This window comes from Fukomys damarensis, unplaced genomic scaffold (assembly GCF_012274545.1).
Source record: "Fukomys damarensis isolate Sample0158 unplaced genomic scaffold, DMR_v1.0_HiC HiC_scaffold_25, whole genome shotgun sequence".
NCBI classification, from domain to species: domain Eukaryota; kingdom Metazoa; phylum Chordata; class Mammalia; order Rodentia; family Bathyergidae; genus Fukomys; species Fukomys damarensis.
This window is the reverse complement of record NW_022900937.1, coordinates 26626860-26644843: the sequence shown is the minus strand read 5'-3', so window position 1 is coordinate 26644843 and position 17984 is coordinate 26626860. Positions and strand designations below refer to the sequence as shown.

At 49.4% G+C, this 17984-nt stretch overlaps 2 gene segments (V, D, J or C); both read left to right on the top strand.

Annotated features, from left to right (window-relative positions):
* The window catches only part of LOC104859009, a 71756-nt gene that overhangs the window by 11239 nt on the left and 42533 nt on the right, over nucleotides 1–17984 (top strand).
* LOC117283348 lies at nucleotides 1079–16135 on the top strand. The segment is given in 7 exon segments: nucleotides 1079–1106; nucleotides 2209–2499; nucleotides 2804–2947; nucleotides 8029–8346; nucleotides 8620–8943; nucleotides 15617–15777; nucleotides 15949–16135. Coding segments are annotated over 7 exon segments (1275 nt in total).

The following is a 17984-nucleotide window of genomic DNA, read 5'->3' as shown; positions in this document are numbered from 1 at the left end:
TAAGAGGACACAAATTGAGGGCTACCTTGTGGTTCCACAGGCTCTGGGAGGGACACAGGAGGGCAGCAGGAGGACTAATGAGAAAGGCAAAAACAGATACATTCACAGGCCAGGTCTTCACACACGGTCACCACTGGAGACCAGGTACAGGCTCTGCTGTTGCATATTCTCAGCAGGGGCTCTACCTTTCACCGCTGACTACTGCTGGTACTGTTTTGGCCAGGCTGGGACTGAGAAACTTGGTATCTCATCCCAAACCTTTGTTTCTGAGAGATGTGTGTCACGGGAATGCAGGGGGAGCAGGTAGAGCCATTTGGCCATGTACACTTTGGGCAATGAGCTGGGCATCACACTGTGTGGGCACAGGGATTGGTGGGCTACAGCATGGATGGGACAGGAGTGTGGACATTGAAGCCAACATTCTGGGTGGGCAGGGTCCCAATATGTGTGGGCGGCTGTAACAACATGCCAGACCAGGTGGCCCCACTGGGAGTTTCTCATGGCTTGTAGATCTCACTTGAGGTCCAGGCTGGCCAGCAGATCTCTGCCTGAAGGGGTGTCCTGGCTTCTGATCGGTTCCTTCTGGCCTATTCTTGTGGAAGGAAGGGGTCAGGGCTCTGTGGACTACCCTGCTAAGGCACCATCCCATCCTGCCCAATCCTCTCACAGAACTCCCCTTCCTCCTACCTCCTACCTGGGTTGAAGGTGTAACCCATGGATGGGGTTGGAACCACCACCTGACTTCATGATGCCTGTAAGGAGGACATTTGGTGGGGATGGCACAGGACAGGAGAAAGGCTATGTTATCGCGGCAGGGCAGTGCCTGCTGGATCTGGAGCAAGAGTGGAAACTGAAACCCTAAGTTGGGGGCTGTGTCTTGAGGCCAGGTTTCCTCCAGATAGGAGCCTGCAGAGACGCAGTGGGAGCCATACTGGGCTTCTGGCCAAGTATACGCAGCTGGAGGCAGCCCAGAGGCTGTGTGGGTCCTGGCTGGTGTAGGTCAGCTGGGAAGAGGAGGCAGTGGGAGAAGAGAAGAGACTGACAGGAGTTGGGAGACACCATGGCCCCTGACGGAGTCATGCCGGAAGCATTTAGATGGCACCTTGGTGAGGATCAGTTCTGTAAGCCAGGTCAGGCTGGGCCACACCACCCTGGGCAGCATTACTGGGTCATCCAGGGCTACCACCCAATTCCACATTCTCTTCCATCACTCTACTTCTGATAAAAAAAAAAATCTGCTCTAGTTTTCTAAGGGTTCAGGGACTGGGCAGAGACCTGAGCTGTGTCTAAGAGATCTACTTTCCCGTCTGAAGCCCAGGAGTCTCATACCAGGCTTTGTGAGCTAGGTCTCCTCTGCCACAGGGAGAACTCTGGGGGGCCTTGTTCTGCTGTTTTTTGGCTCAGTGTAGCAGTGCTGCTCACTGCCTCTTTGTCCCAACATTGTCCCCACATGCATGTCCCTGTCCCCATCACCCTTCCACAAGGAAACACAGTGCTATTGGGTCAAACACCTATCCCAATCCAGTGTGACCTTATCCTAGTGTTTATTATTGGACATAATGTACCCAGCACTGCTGCACTCTGAGGTCTTGGGAATGACTGTGCCCCTGAATTCTAGGAGCTGTGATCTGTCCCACAACAGCAGCCCTGCCATATCCTTCAGCAGTGCCTGGGAGAGGGGTCAGAGGATTCAAAGCCCAGAACCTCTGGGCAGTAAAGAACAGCCCAGTGAGGTTGAGAGAGGTTTGGGAGAGAATCGGGGCCCCTCTGAACCAGAGGCAGCTGAGGACAACAAGGCCAAGGCCCTGCTGTAGAACCCAGGCAGGAGATGTCCAGAGGGCAGCAGCACTGCAAGTGTGGAAAAGTGAGAGGCGGGAGGCCTGGGGGCCACAGAACAGCTGCTGGTCTGCTCCTGGCTAGACACAGAAGTGCAGCCTCAGAGAGCAGCGACTGTCCCTGGGTAAGCCATGTGTGGAACCAGGGCAAGGTGAATGAGGCAAAGCCATTAGGGACTAGGCTGAGACCTGCAGCCCACAGCCAACCCACTTCTCTGAACTTCAGACTCTGCCTGAGAAACCCCAGGGGACCAGCATTGTGTCCAGTAGGGACAGCCCAGGGTCAAGGAGCACCTGGGTCCAGTCCTGGGAGAGGATGGGACTTCTCCCACCCACAGCCTAGCATTCTCAGCACCCACTGTCTGTCTTACAGCCACCCAACAGGATCTGCACATATTCATCACTTCGACATGCAGACCACCAGGGGAAAATGACCGCGTATACCTAGTCTGCTTAGCGTCTGGGTATGGTGCAAACATACAGGTCACTTGGCACTCAGGGGCAAGGACGAAGTCCCAGCAGACCTTCCCCACTGTCCAGAATGGCGGAGTTTACACCGTGAGCAGCCAGCTCTCCTTTCCGATGGCTGAGTTGAATCTTGGCCCCCACGAATGCAGCACCTCTCCAGACAAGTGGAGCTCGAAGAAGACATTCCAGCAACCAGGTATGTGGCCCGGGACCCCACAAAGACCCACAGGAGGTCCCACACCTTCCCCAGGGTGGTCCATGGATAGGGGCCAGCTCCAGCCCTTCCCTGCACCAACACCCCACACTTTACTGTCCTCTGTCCCCTCAGAGACCAGCTGACATTGTCCCCCCAGATCCTCGCAGTATGCAAGAGGCCACTGGCTCAGCACAGACGCAGCCCTCTCCATGCAGGGACCTTCTGTCCTCAGCCTGGCTATCCCCTGTCACCCTGTCCACTCTGTTTTCTCTCCCTCACCTGCCCACTGGTCCTCTGGTTCCAGATTCCTGGACTGCTCAGAACTCCCTGGGGCCCTTCACACTTCCTAGAGCAGAGAGGGGCTCCACTCAGGCCACCAGAGATACCACCACCACCACTACCACCACCACCACCACCACTAGGGACACCACCATCACCAGGAACACAGGTGAGCAGTCCCTCCCTGCACACCCCCTCCCATCTGGTCAGACCTTACTCTGCTTCCTCTGGGTGCTTTCTGTGGTGGTACATCTGACCTTAGGTCTCACCCAGGATGAGGGAGGGACACTGGTCCCACCTCTCCAAGGCACGCTGTGCACACCAGGCTTCCAGGCACCCACAGAAGGTCCTCCCACATTCTCCAAGGTTGAAGCCATGCACCCTAGCCCACCGACTCCAAGGACCCACCCACAGGAATCGTCTTCCCTACAAAAACCACCCTGTAAATTGGAAGATGCTATATCATACACACAAATGTCAATGAAGTAACAACAATAACAACAACCAAAGAAAAACAAAAATAAAGGAAATATAAACCTCTAAACAAATACAATAATTTTCTAACAGTAGACTTCCAGGGGGGAAAAAAAACTATGAAATGCCCAAAAAGGAAAATAAAACATAACTTTGAGGAAACTCAGTAAGATATAAGAGATTACCAGCAAACAGTTATCAGAAAAAACAATTTCTGATTTGAATGAGAAATTCAACATTCTTTAAACAACCAAACAGAAATCTCAGAGTTGGAGAACTCAGTGAATGGAATTTTAAAAAATGATTAGATCAAGTAGTACAAAGAATTTCTGAATTTAAAAATAGATCTTTTGAAATAACACTATCAGAGGGGAAAAAAATAAATGAAAAACAGAACACACTTGAGTAAATACCAAATAGTTCCTCTGGTGTGAAAGCCTAAAAATGTAAATAAGATTCAAATGGTATAACTGATAGTTTGAAATAGGAAGAAAAAGGCTAATGGGAAAGTGGGACAGGGAGGGGAAAGGAAATAAGGGAAAAGAAAAACTGTGAAAAAAAGGAAAATGTAAACAAAGTTTTTGTAAATAGGGAAGGGTGAAGGGGGTGAAGGGAGAGCAGGGGTATGGAGAAAAAATAAGAACCAAGACATATCATGTAAAGGTACAATATCCCAATGATAAATGTAACTATTGTTTACTTTAAATGTACCAATAAATTTAACGGGGAAAGCATTTTTTAAAAAAGAATAAGGAAGCCTACAGGACTATGGGACATCATTAAGTGAATAAATTCATTGTGGGGATTCCAGAAAGGGAATTGTGGGAATTCCAGATGAGGAAGTCACAGAACACATATTTTATGAAATAATAACTTGAACCCTCCCAAGTCTTGGGAGCAATAAGAACATCGAATACAGGAAGCTTAAAGGTTCTCCAATGAACTCAACCCCCAAAAAGTCCTCTTCAAGCTGTACTATAGCCAAACTGTTAAAAGCAAAGACAAAGGATTTTAACAGGAGCAAGAGAATAGTCATCATCTCTTATGAGAGAACCATCAGACTGTCAGGAGTTTCTCAATACAGACCGTGCAGGCTGTGGGGTGATATAGTCAAAGTGCTGCAAGAAAAAAGCTCAGTAGTCAAGAATACTATGCCCAGCTGAGTTATCTTCAGAAGTGAAGGAGGATCAGAGTCCTCCCATCACACACAGAGGCTACAATGATGTGTCGCCACCAGGAGACAACTTCATAGGAAAACACATGAAAGTGTGGAACACCCTGGTAAAGGAAGACTTACAGTTACCTTCGCAACAAATCAGTATGATGCTATATAAATCCTCAGACCACTACAATGAAGGTTAAAAGTCCCAATGGGCAAAAATAACTACAGTTACAATTAATCATTAGGGAGCACATGATATGTATGTGTATAATTTAAGGCAACAAAAATGTAAATTGTTAAGGGGGAGACAAAATTCTAGCATATTTGTATGACTGTGATGGTTTACATCTAGATGTCCCCCTAGATCCTCATGCCCTCTTAGATGGGCTTTAAGAAGGAGACTGGATTGTAGATGTGCGATACTCATCAATGGATTATTCCACAGAAGAGATTACAGCTAAATGTGACATTGGAAGGAGAAACCTGGTTGGAGGAGTGGGTCACAAGGGGAGATAGCCTGGAAGAATCTGTACCCTTTCCTCCTCCCTGATTCCTCTCTGCCTCATGCCACCAAGTAACTCTGCCTTGGATCCAGCTGACTATGGACTACTGAAACCTCAACAGATCATGAGCAGGAATAAACCTCTCCTCCTTTAATCTGTGGCTGTCGGGCATTGTGTCATAGCAATGAGAAAGTGACTAAGACAGGCTACAGTTGAATTGTATCAGCTTACAATAGTCTCTATAGCTGCAAGTTTCTCCCTTGGAGCCCCATGGGAACTGCAAACCTGTAGCAGCAGATCTACAATTACACAGGAAATAAGTTCAGCTCCATAGAAAGCCTCAAACCCCTCAGACAAACAAGAGAAGAGAGGAACAAATGAGTCACAGAACAACCAGAAAACTATTAACAAAATGGCAGAAGCAAGTCCTTGCTTATCCATCAAAATCTTTACAATAAGTGGAATTAATCTCTCCAGTTAGAAGATGTAGAGTGACTTGAATGGATAAAGAAAGCAAGGTCTGACCATTCTTATCACCTGGAGGACACATAGGCTGGGACACAGGAATGGAGATGGACACTCCATGCAAACAGAAACCAGAGCAAGTAGAAGCAGCTATACTTACATTAAAACAGACTTTAAATCAAAAACTGCAAAAATAAGAAGAAGTTAACTACATAGTGATAGCAGGATCTAGCCAGCAATGAGTATAATACTTGCAGATATTCACACACCCAAATGCATACAGCAGACACTGCTAGGTCTAAAGTCAGAGATAGACTGCAATATATTAGGGGCTTCAACACCCCACTTTCAGCATCCACCCACCATCCAGATGAAAATGAAGAAACAGAATCCAACTGCACCCAGATCAGTAGATTTAACAGACATTTACAGGACATTTTGTCCAACTCCTGCAGAAGATACACTCTTCTCACAGCTCATGGAACATTGTGTGACTGATCACATGTTGGGCTGCAGAAAACATAAAAAGAGACAGAGATCATATAAGGGATCATTTCTGACCAAAGCAGTGTAAAAGTAGAAATCAATAATGGGAAGAACATCAGAAACTTTCCAAATACTTGGAAATTAAACCACAGGCTCCCGAATAAGCAATGGGCAAAAGAAGAAATTAAAAGAAAAATTTAAAATTTCTTAAGGCAAACAGACTGAAAATTCAACATACTTGAAGCCTATAAAACACAGCAAAAGTTGTGCTGAGAGGGAAGTTTATGATGGTAAAGTCTTGCGTGAAAGAAGAAAGCTCTCGAGTAGGAAAACTTCTGCACAGTTAAATTAATGACAAGGTAAAGAGACAACTGAGGATTTGGAGAAATAGTGGCAAGGTGTACAATTGATTTAAAAAGCAGGCAAATGCTTCTATTCTTTAATTTTAATACAACTGAATGAAGAACTGAAAAAACAGCAAAAGCTCTAAGCAGCATGTTTCCAAACACAATATATATATATATGGCTGAGCAATATATGAAAATCTGTTCAACAGCACTAGTCATCAGAGACATGTGAAATAAAACCATGAGCCATCTCCTGACTCCACTTAGAGTGGCTGCTATCAAAGCAAAATGATAAATGGCATAGGGGGTACAGAGAGGGAGCCCCACACATTGTTGGCAGGAATGTAAGTTACCCTAGTCATTAAGGAAAACAGAGGGGTCTCCTCTGAAAATTAAAAATAAAGCTATCATATAATGCAGCAAGCCCACTTTTGAGGATAAACCTAAAGGAAATGAATTCTGTGTCAAAGGGACACCTGCACACTGACGGGCACCACAGCCCTGCTCCCAAGAGCCAAGACATGGGAACAACACAGTGCCCATTGGTGGATGAGCAGACAAGGAAATGTGGGACAGATACACTGGCCATGCAGCTCATCCATTAGGAAAAGAAGGAAATCCTGTCATTTGTACATGGATGAAGCTGAAGGATGTTATGTTTGGGGAAATAAGCTGCCAATGAAGAAAAGGCAAACACCACGCAATCTACTTGGATTTAGAACATAAACGTTGAGCTCATCGCAGAGTAGAGTGTGGTTGGTAGGAGGCTAGGGGGAATATTTGTCAAAGAACACAGAATTTCAATCAGACAGGAGGAATGCATCCTATAACTAACTACTAGCAACATCTTGTACTCTGGAAAAATCGCTGGAAGAGTACATTTCCTGTGTTCTCACTACAAAAATAAGTATGTGAGGTGATGATGTATATGTTAATTAGCTCAAGTCAGCCATCCCACACTGCACACATATTTTAAAACAACCTGCTATACATGCTAAGTATATACAAGTTTGTTGATCAAAAATATTAATAAAGAGGAGGAGGCAAAGAAAAGAAGGAGGAAAAAGAAGAAGAGCCAGAGACCCCTGGTTTTTGGCTGATCCTGATCTATTGCAAATCCATGGACCAATAACTCATTGACTGTACTCTGAACTATGGAGGTGCTTGTTAGTTATAGGGATGTTCTTGAACACTTAGAAACCCATGACTTCTAGGAGCCTCCAAGTGGCCAGTCAGAGGCCCCACCAGAAGCCACACACTGTCAGGGAGCTGAGGAGATCATGCTAAAGTAGGGTTCATCAATGCTGAGGTAGTGAACACCTAGCACAGGAAGTTGGATACACTCACCTCAGCAGGCTAGGGGAGCGTCCAAGAGCTCCTTGGAAGAGGTCAACATGCCTTAACCCTCGAGGAGGCCCCAGCCTATGCACTTGTGCCCTGGGATAACAGGAGCCAGAAGGAGCATACATAGGCCTCACCCCCACCAACACCAACCAGCAGCTGGGAGAGTGGGAGCCCAGCAGACTGGTCAGCCACAAAGGACACAGAGTAGGGAAAGGGTACAGGGCAAGGGACACCAAGAAGACTTGTCCTGCTGTGAGTCCCTGCCCAACTGAGACAGAGCACAAGAAGTACCAGGCCCAGGTTGGCTCAGGGAGTATGGGTTGGACAGTAACTAGAAAACTTCTGTCCACAGCATGGGCCTTTGCACATCAATCCCCAGAGCCTGTGAGGCAAAGACAACCCCAGCTCCCCTTGAGGCCATTCCTAGGCCAAGTGAATAGGTCCTTTTCCCCACACCATCTTTTTGCAGAATGTCCCAGCCACACATACCTTCCTGCCATCTACCTGCTTCACCCTAGCCTGGAGGGCCTGTGGTTCCAAAAGGAGGCCACCTTTACCTGCCTGGTGGTGGGACATGACCTTCAGGAAGCCAAGCTGTCCTGGATGGTGGACAGGGAAGCTGTCAATAGCAGCACAGAGAGGAAACAATTTCTCAATGGCTCCGAAACACTGAGCAGCCGTCTGGGCCTACCCAGGACCACATGGGACCATGGGACACCTGTCACCTGCACGCTCAGCCACCCAGGCCTTGAGTCCCCCAAGGAGATGACAGCACAGCGGGAAGAAGGTGAGGCAGCTCCCAGGCCTGGGGACAGGGCTGCCCAGGACCCCGCCCACCCCACAGCTTGTCTCATGTCTACCCCATTACCCACCCCAGCTCCACCCCACATTCCACCTGGTAGCCCATCCAATTCCACTCTGGATCCCACCCCAGCTACTGGCGCCCCAGCAGTACATATGCCAATTCTGCATTCAAGGAAATGGGGAGGCCCACTGTCCTGGCTTTTCCCTCGGTGCCTCCTGCTCAGAGCATGACGAGCTTCTTCCACCTCCCTCACAGTGGCCAAGGCACCCAGCAACCTTTCTGTCAGCCTCCTGGATACACCCTCCTCTCCTAAGGCGGCCACATGGTTTCTGTGTGAGGTTTCTGGCTTCTCACCTCCTGACATCCTCCTCATATGGCTGGAGGGCCAGCAGGAAGTGGACCGCTCCCGGTTTGCCACAGCCCACTCCACTCCCAAGGAGGGCAATGCCATCTTCCAGACCTGGAGCATTCTGCACATCCCAGCCACCTCCAGCCCCCTGATGGCTGCCTACACATGTGTGGTAGGACACGAGGCCTCCCGGACAGTGCTCAGTGCCAACAGGAGCCTGGACACTGGTGGTGAGTCACAGCCAGTAGATAGCTGGCCAGCTTGTTGCTAGGGGCAGGATTAAGGGGCCCCACCTTCATCTTGGACGGGGGAGCTGCTGCAGCACTCCTGGCTCCACATCCCACCCCAGCACCCTTCTCTCCAAGTCTGGGGTGAGCACTGGCTTCACCTGCCCTGCCCCAACCCTGCTGGGCTAGCCTTGCCAAGGCAGAGTGGAGGTGGGTGTCACATTGGATGGCTCACAAAGGGTGGCCACTGCTGGATACCAGGCAGGTGCATCTACAGGGATGAAGGTGGATGTGGCCCCTCCACATACCTGTGCTCCCCAGGGGGTCTCAAAGTCCAGGAGCAAAGCCAGCACCTTCAGAAACCAGAAGGGTCTCCAGAGACCCCCAGCAGAGGAGCCTGGCTTTATAGCAGCTGAAAATTCAGATCCATGTGTTCAGGCTGGCCCTGATCATGTGCTGCTCAGGGGCCAGAGTAGAGGCCCCAGTGTCGGGAGTACTTGCTGTGTAGGGTCCTTGCTGCCCAGCTGGCCTCTTCTCTGCCTGCCAAAGCCTGAACCTGGGGCAGAGGTGATCACCTGACATTTGTGGTACCTGTGCCCAGACTCAGTCAAGGAGCATAGGAGGGCACCCTGCGGTGAACTGGAGACTGGATCCAGCCCAGAATTCCCTGGGGAGGCACCTGTGCCTAGCTGCACTGGGCCCAGGTCTTCAACACCTGCTGCAGCCCTGAACCCCATGCCTGTCCCACAGTGGCTTGTGAGGTAGCCTTAGGAGACCACAGAGAACAGAGCCTGACCCACACTTTGCCTATGTGGGCCTTCTGTGGCAGCAGCCATGAGCAATGGCCCCATCCCCATCTCTAGGTGCCCCATAGTGCAGGTTCCTCCATCCTCACCCCTCTATGCATTAGAGGAATGCTTGATGCTCCATCCCCAAGTCCTGCCCACCCAGCTGGGGCCAGAACCATGTCACCTGCCCTTCATTGGCTCAGCGCTGTTGCTTCCTCCCACTGTGCGCCTGCCCACTCCTCCCCATAGATATGGCCTCCTGCCTGACCCTCTCTTCACTAAACTGAAAGGATTTTGCTGAGAGCACCTTGCTGTCAGTTCCACATTAACCTGGTCTCCAGTGAGCTAGCCATCCTGGATGTAACAGGTGACCCTACCCCATTCACTGGCCAGACCAAGGGATCTGAAGGCTATTTGACCCTCCTGCCCCTGGGTTGCCAAGTTCCTGGGCCCCAGGTTCCAGTACTGAGGACTGTATACATGTATGTTCAGGTGCACAGCAGGGACACTTGAGCATAAATATGTCCTCCAGTGTGTGGAGAGACCCAGCCCCTGCCCAGGCTTCCTTGGAGGATGCTATCTCCTGTTCTGCCTTTGGACCTGGGGCAGGCTCCTGGGCCTTGCTTATTTCTGTCATCTGCTGGGGACCCCACTGCACTTCCCAGGTGGCATGAGCACTAAAGGAGCTGGAGCAGACAGCATGGATCAGGTCAGGGGTATTCCATCCACGGGCCACTGTCACAGTGTGAGGTATGTGAACCAGTGGTGAGGGGTGTACTCCTGATGCCAGCATTGCCACATCTGTTCACCAGACCACACCAGCCAGTATCTTTGTGAGGTGGATCTGTCTTCGTGTGGACTCCAGCCTGGCCAGGTGCATTAGCCTCCTAGGGCTACACTTTGGGCAGGGAGGATCTACAGCAAGCACAGGTCAGATCCTCTATGTACACTGCCTGCCAGTTTCCAAGGGCCTGCCTGCCCCATGGTCCCTGGAACCAAAGTGTTCTGGCAGTGAGAAAGTGGCACTCCCACCATAACCCATCAGCAAGTTGTAGAGGCTCAGGAAGGCAGAGGAACTGCTTCCCTCGTGTGACAGCCTCAGCCACCCTGAAGCACACTGCCCTGCATCATGGCTGGTGAGGCTTCCTCTTCACATTTGTGAAGCTTCCCCAAGGCTCTACCTGCTTCCTCAGTGGATCCTGGGCTCTTGATCTCCTTTCTCTGGACCTCTATCAAGACCTCCGTAGGTCAGTCCTTCTTGTCCCAGAGTCAGTCAGGAATGAGTCTCTTTCTCCAAAACCAAAGCACTCAGGAAAAATGGGGAAATAGGCCTCTGAAGCAGGGCATCATGGCCATCATCGTTATTAGGAAATAACTTTACAAGTCCCTTCCTGCCCCCTGGCCCTGCATCTTGGCCCTTGGCACCATGCTCCCACCTTGAGGAACAACCACATCTGCCCAAGTCCCATCAGTCTCCCTGCAAGTCTGGAGCACCATGAATCCTCCTGTCTCTCTGCACCAGCCATGCCTGGTCCTTTGTGTGGATGATTACAATAGCCCTCTGGTCTCTCAGAGACCAGCTTTGCCCCCTGCACCCTGTCTTGACCTCTGTGGCCTGGCAAGTTCTTAAAACACAAATGCTCTATATTTCCAGTAAGGACCCAGGGAAAGTAGTGAAAGACAGGTGCTCATGGCATGAAAAAAGAAAAGCATCAAATAAACTTTTAAAATCATGATTGTATTTAAAGCCACAGTAGCGCTGAGAATTTAGAGAGGATCAGCTGACCTGAGCTCCTGGGTAAGAAACGACGACAGCTGCCCTGTCCCTCCTTGATATAGGCAGAGAAGAGGGCCCTCTGCCAGAGGAAGGGGACATGAAGGAACCACCAAGCCTTCATGTAGGCATCGCCTGTCTCAGAAGGAACCCAGAATAGTTGCAAATGCCAACTCCTCACCCCATCAGTTCTCCCTGGGTCCTCTATGAGCTGAGGCCAAGCCAGGATGCTGCAGAGCTCCAATTTTGCCAAAGCCCAAAGCCCTTCCAAATAGTAGTCCTGATCCATCCCAAAATGTTCAGAGCCAGTAGCCTACATGCTGCTCCACCCAGCTCATCTCACTCCTGCTTCAGTGAAAAGATCTCCTTCCTTACTGGAGGAGTAGAAAGCCCAGAGGTGGGAAGTGCAGCCCTGTACACCTCCCATAGCTCTGCCAGCCATCTGTGCAGTGGCCAGCATGCAGTCAGCAATCATTGACATTCAACAAACAGGAAAATATCCTTTGTGACAGTGATGAGAATAGAGTTGGAAGAAAAGTGGAACCAGGTATGAGGACTGAAAACAGCAATTGTTCCACCCCAGCCAGAGCCTGTCACAGATCCCTCTCATGAGGAGAACCAGGCTTTGAGCATGTCAACCAGAGCACATGTTCCTCACTCAGGAGCCAAGTGAGAGCTTCTGTGCTGGAGGGCACTCCTGTCCTCACCAGTGTCTTCTGTGGTGTTTCACATCCAACACTGAGAACTTCCAGCATTGATGGAAGCTCCAAATTTCTCCTGGCCATTCCTTGTGCCTGTGCTCAGCAGCATCTGTGCGCCATGGTCTACCTAGTGTTGAACCATTGCCCCCTTACCCGAAGTGGTATGGTTCATATCCAGATGTCCCCCCAATGCTTTTGGAAGATGATTTGATCATGGAGTCTTAGAGCTGACTTGTTGTTAGGAGGTGGGGGTATGGTCAGAAGAGGCAGTCACTGAAGTCATGACCCAGAAGAGTCTATCTCCCTGTATCACTCCTCCTTTCACCCTCTCTGACTCCTTGCCACACAGATTCTCTTCTGCCATGTTCCTCTGCCATGTTATTTCTGCCTTAGAGCCATAAAACTACAGACTGAAAGGTGAGTGAAAATAAGCCTCTTGTCCTTTAAATTATGGATGTCAGTTATTGTGAGTAAGACAGAGTTTGGTACCAGAGAAGGGGGCTCATTGCTATAACAATACTTGATCATGTGGTTCATAAACCTTTGGAACTAGTTTGCAGTCATTTAGAAAGGTTTGGAGATACTGACTGGAGAAGCAGCCCTAGAATTCAGTGAGCTGATTCTGTTGGAAGATTCTAAACAGACAGAAAAGACCAGGATTAGATTTCAGTTTGAAGCAAGAACTCCATTAGCAGTCAGCCTCCAGGCCATGAGTGTTATGCTCTGACAGAAAATTTTTCTATGTTTTCTTTTCCCTGTGCCATTGATGTGCCAGAGACTTTACATGAAATTGAAATCATGAATGATGGACCAATCAATCTGGCAGAGGGAATTTCAAGACAGCCCAATGTTGAAGCTATGGCATGAGTACTTTAGGGCTTTTAGTCAGCTCCACATTGAGAATCAAGAGCAAAGAGCACAGCTTGAATAATTGAATCTCCTGTAAAGTTGGGGCCTAAAATTTGGAGCAGAAGAGAGATTCCTTGCTGATAACATTAGCATTAAAAAGAAGACATATATTTTGCTTGAGGGCATCTGAGAACCAGCAAGTCTCCACCCTTGGAAGGCTCAAAATTGCAAAAGTAAAAGATTTTGCTTTGAGACAAAAGCCCCCAGGGCACTGTACTTAGGAAGGGCTACCTCGAAAATTGGGAACAAGATCTCCATTGGCAGTTTATCACCAGGATTCACTTCACAGTGATCAGCCATCCAGCTACTCAGAGGCCTTTGCAGCCCCATTTGAAGGGGGTTTGGCTACTAATCAAGTTGGAAACAGACCTTGGCATCATCCACCTACTACTGATTTTACAGGCATGAAAAATGCAAAAGTTGTAGCATCAAGGAGGCTTCCCACAGATTTCAGAAGAAGTCCAGGTAGTGTGCCCCTGTGTGGGAAGTGTATGAAGTTATGAGTAAAGCTGAAAGCACAGTGGAGATCTCAGGAAACTAGAGGAGTCAGGAAAGCCACAAGGTGTGAGCAAAGCCATGCCAAGACAGAAGCCATGAAGGATGCAACCACTGACAACACAGTAGGCTAGAGACTACCTAAGTGGGATAAGCAGGGCCAGCCAAGCAGTTTGACATTCTCATCTCACCACAGCTAGCCCTAGGTGTGGGACATGGAGCTAGCTACAGGGTTGAATGTTTTCCATGTGGGATTTCAGTCTTACTTTTGTTCCATTGCTTTCTAAAACCCTTTTCCACCCTTTGGAATGGGAAGTTTTACCCTGTGCCATTGTATGTTGGCAGTGTTTAAGTTTCTTTTGATTTTCACAGGAGCTTACAGATGAGAATTTGCCTCTAGTCTCAGAGGAGACTTTTGACTTGGCCTTTTCAACAATTCTGGAGCTGTTAGGACTTTGACAACTCTTAGAAATGGACTAAATGCAATTTTCATAAAGGGATGCAAATGAGTCTTTTAGGGACCAGTGGTGGGATGTTATGTTTTATATCACACATCCTCCAAAGCCTCCTCTACTCATAGGTTAGGCTTTGAAAAGATGATTGATTCACCTTATAATCAGTTTATAGCTGACTTGCTGTTAACAGGTGAGCTCTCAAAAGAGGTGTGCACTGGGGGTTGGACATAGAAGGGTTTATCTTCCTACCCAGCTCCTCCCTTCACAATCTGTGCTTCCCCACTGGCATAAGCTGAGGCATAAGCTCCTCTGTCATGTGCCTCTGCCATCATGTTTCTACCTTAGAGCCAGAAAACCATGGACTGAAGTGTGAGCCAAAATAAACCTCTCCTTTAAATTTGGGGTATTGGGTATGGTGTCTCAGCAAATTGTATGACTGAGACACCAGACTTTTCCAATTACCTGTGGCAAAGGAAGTTTCCCTTTGTAAATTTCCAATTCACCATGGAGCAGTATCTTTGTGAATTATGAGAAGAATGAATCACTAGGAAATGAAACTAGCAGAAACAAAGTACAATGCCCCCTCTCATTATGGAGCATCTGTTCCCAGACCATTCAGGTTCTGTATCCTCAGCTGGGGACAATCCCTCTTCACAAAGCACTGCAACAACATGACTGTCCACCAGTACCTGAGAGGCATCTGATTGACTAAAGACATGTGATGTAGATAAAAAGACTGAACAAAGCAGTGGTCCCACCCTAGGGAGGGTGGGGTTGACCACACCTTCAAACAGGATGCAATTTGTAACTTCTGAGCTCTTTGTTTCTGGAATTTTCCTTGTAGTATTTTCAGGTCACAGTTGACTGTGAGTGATTTACTCTGTGGGACTCACTGATAAAGAGGACTGCAGCACACTAGCCCTGTGGCTTGTGATAACTCCCATCAATTCTTCCCATGTAGGATGGGGTGTGCTTGATGAAAGTACATCTCCCTGGGCCTGGACAGCAGCAGTCCCCCACCTCACCCTGGACCTCATTGCAGTCTCCAGCTGTGTTTCCTATATTCACACCTGGTTATGACATAGCCTTTCTTAAGATCTTCCAATACCTCCCCCATTGTCATTAGGGTGAGGTCCCCCTGGGCTGGTGCTGTCAGCTCTCCCACTTGTGTACTTGGAGCTGCTCACAGTGCCCTGTTCCTTCTGGTTGGAATGCTGCCCAGCCACTCTGCAGGGTTACACTTTTTGGCTTTGGATGCCTCACCCCAACAGCCCCTTCCTAAAGAGTTTATCCTATTCCTGGGTCTAGATCCACCTAGTGCCCCTGCCTCACCTCTGGCACCCCATTATGGTAGTTGGCTTGACTTGCTGATGGCTGTCTTTGGTCCCATTCTATTGGTGACTGATTCACTAGTGCCCATGTTGGCTGGCAGGAGAATGCTTGGGGAGTACAAGCAAGAAGACAGAGACCCTAGGGAGACACAAGGTGAAGTCCAGGCCCCATGTATAAGTGTGAGAGGGTAGGAACCTGCTCACTATGCCTGCTCCTCCCCAGGTCTGGTCGCTACCACCAGCCCACTGCCCCAGAGCAGGGACGAGAACAGCAACGACTACCCTGAGATGGAGGAGGATGGCAGCCTGTGGCCCACACTGTGCACCTTCGTGGCACTCTTCCTCCTCACACTGCTTTACAGTGGCTTTGTCACCTTCATCAAGGTGAGCAAGGGATTAGTATCACTCTGTGCAGAGACAAGTGGGACAAGTGCTCAACCAGGGACATGGTGGGATGGGCTGGGCTGGCCACAGGCAGGGCTGAGGCAGTCCTGGGAGGGTTGGCACCTGTGGGTGTGGGTAATGCCTGCCCTTCTGACCCATGGCTCTCTGCAGGTGAAATAGCCCAGCCACAGCTGACATCATGAAGCCACAAGAAGGGATGCTCAGTCTTGAATCCCATCTCAGACACTGCCTCACACAGAGACAAGGCGTTCCAAGGCTCCCCTCTGCCCACACAGGACCCCACCTACCCTGTACTGCCCAGAACCTCCCTCTGCTCTGTCAGAGCTTCATCAAGCTGCATTCCTGATCTCCATAAACACTTGGATTCACTTTTCCTGCCTCCTGTTTCTTGGTCCATGCCATCCAAGTGACCTCAGACCAAAGGGCTGAGAGAGTTCACAGGGCAGGACATAGCTGTCAGCTGTCACACCCAGGGAAACTGAACAAAGCTTCACTGTGAAGTCAGTGGGCTGAGAGACCATCCCTCCACATTCACACACATACATATATTTACACACACACACACACACACACCTGTTCAGCTTACATGTGAGCCCACATATACATGCATGCACACACACAATTACTCCCCATCCAACACATAGGAGAAGCAGTGCAGGCCATGGGCAAAGGGGCAGGCATCTGTGGGTTCATATGTGCATGTGTGGACTTACATGTGCAAATACATTGACTCACCCATAGATTCACACATAAATACATTTGGACTCACCCAGCACACATGTGGACACACATGTGCATATGTGTAGACTCAAACATGTATAGATTGGGGCACACACATGTACTCATACACAGACACACATGGAATCATGTGGACACATGGGCTCATGCATGAACATGGGGATCTGCATGTGCACATGCACTCACACCAGTGCCCATGGGGAAATGGGAGCATTTCCGTGTGTAGAGCCTCCTGTGTGCCAGCTTTGGCTCTTGCAGCCTGTGGGACCCTGGCTCCTTTCAGAGCTCTGCCTGATTGGAAAGAGTGAGAGCACTTCCCATGCACACTGAGTAAGGCGTTGAGGAAGCCAGACCTGCAGAACTCAGAATATCCTGACTAATATCACCCTCTGCTGTGCTCTGTGTGCCTGGAGTCTGTGATCCCAAACTCCTTCTGAAACCTGTCCCCGGGTATGGTATCCCAGAGGAGGCCTCTGGGAATTCCTGGTCATGAGGTGGAGGCCTCATGATGAAGGAGGCCTCTTAATGGGGAAGAAGCCTCAGAACAACCCTGCATCCTCCAACTGTGAGAGGACGGTGACAAGGTGTCATCCATGGATAAGGAGGAGGTCCTCACCAGACAACCAGTCTGCTGGGGCCTTGGTTCCCATACTTCTAGCCTCCTGAGTGAGGCCAAATCCACACTGTTGTTTATAAGCTGCTCCCTTTAAGACATTCTGTTGTAGCAGCACAGACAGTTTAAGACATTGGGCAGCATCTCCTGGCTACCAATCACAGAGCCTGGGTCGGACCTGCGTCTGTTCATCATTTGGCCAGATGATACATAGTGGTGATCAGGGGAGGGATTCATGTTGGCTGGCAAGGTCCTGCCAGGGTTAGCAGTCCTAAGGTACTGGCTACTATATACCACCCAGGCCCCTCACTGGCTGTCCTCTCAGTGTGTCCCTTCGTGAGCTCATCTGGTCTGGACTCCCAGTAACCTCTGGCCAATTCCAGTTGTGTCTCTGACTTTTGGAAGGGCTCACATCCAAGTGCTGGCACAGAGGACAAGAACACATCAAATCCTGACACCCAAAGTGAACATATGAGGTCAGCTGAACCACAGTTCCCAAGGGCATTTTCCTACCAACACAAGAACCTGCACCTCTGGGAACTCTGCAGACATGAGTGATGGATGGTCCTGAGTGTGGTCATGAGTGTCTCTATGAGAGGAAAGCAAGGTGGGGGCTGCCACTGAGGAAAGAGCCTGACAACCAAACACCTGAGCAATGCTTAGTTCACTTCCTCTTCTTCATACTCCATCATCCCAAAGCTGATCCTGCAGGCTCTAACTCCCCTCCAGAGAGCCACCACATCCCCATGGACACAGAGCCACCTCAGTGTGATGTCCATCATGCCGGGCAGCCCATGACACACCCTGTGATCTCCCCACACACTTTGCCAGTCAG